Source organism: Cucurbita maxima, unplaced genomic scaffold (assembly GCF_002738345.1).
Source record: "Cucurbita maxima cultivar Rimu unplaced genomic scaffold, Cmax_1.0 Cma_Scf00011, whole genome shotgun sequence".
In the NCBI taxonomy this organism is placed as follows: Eukaryota; Viridiplantae; Streptophyta; class Magnoliopsida; order Cucurbitales; family Cucurbitaceae; genus Cucurbita; species Cucurbita maxima.
In genome coordinates, this window is record NW_019272027.1 from 1,804,409 (window position 1) to 1,805,676 (window position 1,268).

General features: G+C 44.2%; 1 protein-coding gene across 1 annotated transcript in view; it reads left to right on the plus strand.

Annotated features, from left to right (window-relative positions):
- Nucleotides 1-1,045, plus strand: part of LOC111486018 (tubulin alpha-4 chain) — a 2,736-nt gene extending 1,691 nt beyond the window's left edge. Inside the window, exon 4 of the mRNA XM_023133009.1 lies at nucleotides 117-1,045. Within this exon, the coding sequence (XP_022988777.1) occupies nucleotides 117-767 (651 nt within the window). The 3' untranslated portion in view covers nucleotides 768-1,045. The remainder of the gene's footprint in view (nucleotides 1-116) is intronic.
- Nucleotides 1,046-1,268: the final 223 nt, after the last annotated feature.

Consider the following 1,268-nt stretch of genomic DNA (forward strand, 5'->3'; position numbering starts at 1 on the left):
TTTTTTTTTTTTTTTTTTTTTTTTTTTTTTTTTTTTTTTTTTTTTTTTTTTTTTTTTTTTTTTTTTTGTTATGGTGATGAATTCTAATAATTGTTCATTGTTCTTTCAATGTGCAGGTGATTTCATCCCTTACTGCCTCTTTACGATTCGATGGAGCTCTAAATGTGGATGTAACAGAGTTCCAAACGAATTTGGTTCCTTACCCAAGAATCCACTTCATGCTTTCCTCCTATGCCCCAGTGATCTCTGCAGAGAAGGCATACCACGAACAACTCTCTGTTGCGGAAATCACCAACAGCGCTTTCGAGCCATCTTCCATGATGGCCAAGTGCGATCCTCGCCATGGAAAGTACATGGCTTGCTGTCTCATGTACCGAGGAGACGTTGTGCCAAAGGACGTCAACGCTGCTGTTGCTACCATCAAAACCAAGCGCACAATCCAGTTTGTGGACTGGTGCCCCACCGGCTTCAAGTGCGGCATCAACTACCAGCCGCCGACAGTGGTTCCAGGTGGCGACCTGGCCAAAGTGCAGAGGGCAATCTGTATGATCTCGAACTCCACAAGCGTTGCGGAGGTGTTCTCTCGCATCGATCACAAGTTCGACCTAATGTATGCAAAGAGGGCATTTGTGCATTGGTATGTTGGGGAGGGCATGGAGGAGGGAGAGTTCTCTGAAGCTCGTGAGGATCTTGCAGCCCTTGAGAAGGATTATGAGGAAGTGGGGGCTGAGTCTGCTGAAGGTGATGACGACGATCAGGAGTACTGAGGTGAGGAGAGGGGGAACCCAATTCTTCTAATGGGTTAGTGCTTGAGTTTGTGTTGTGTGTGTGTTGTGTTGTTTTCTTCTTGTTTTCGTTGTTTTTGTGCAGTCTATGGGAGGGGACTTGAGTGTTGTTGGTAGGCACACTAAGCATTGTTGATAAATCCATAGTGTTTCTATTTGATGGAAATTTTCTTAAGTTCGCATATTTGTTGTGATTTGTGAAGGATGATCTTGTTCGTTCCGATTCTTTATGGAAATTTTGATGGGTATGTTTTGAGTGATCCACCTGGTTCTTTTGGGCTTCCCTCCGTGTTGTTTTAAAATGCATCTGCAAGGTGAAGGTTTTCACACCTTTTTATGAAGGAAAGGGTGTATAGGCGAGTTTTGTTCTCGTCTCCAACTTGTTGGAGGCATTGGTTCCTTTCTTCCAAATCCACCTCTTTTGGGGCCAACGTCTTTATTGGCACATTGCCTCGTGTCTATTCCCTTTGGAGAACGACATCC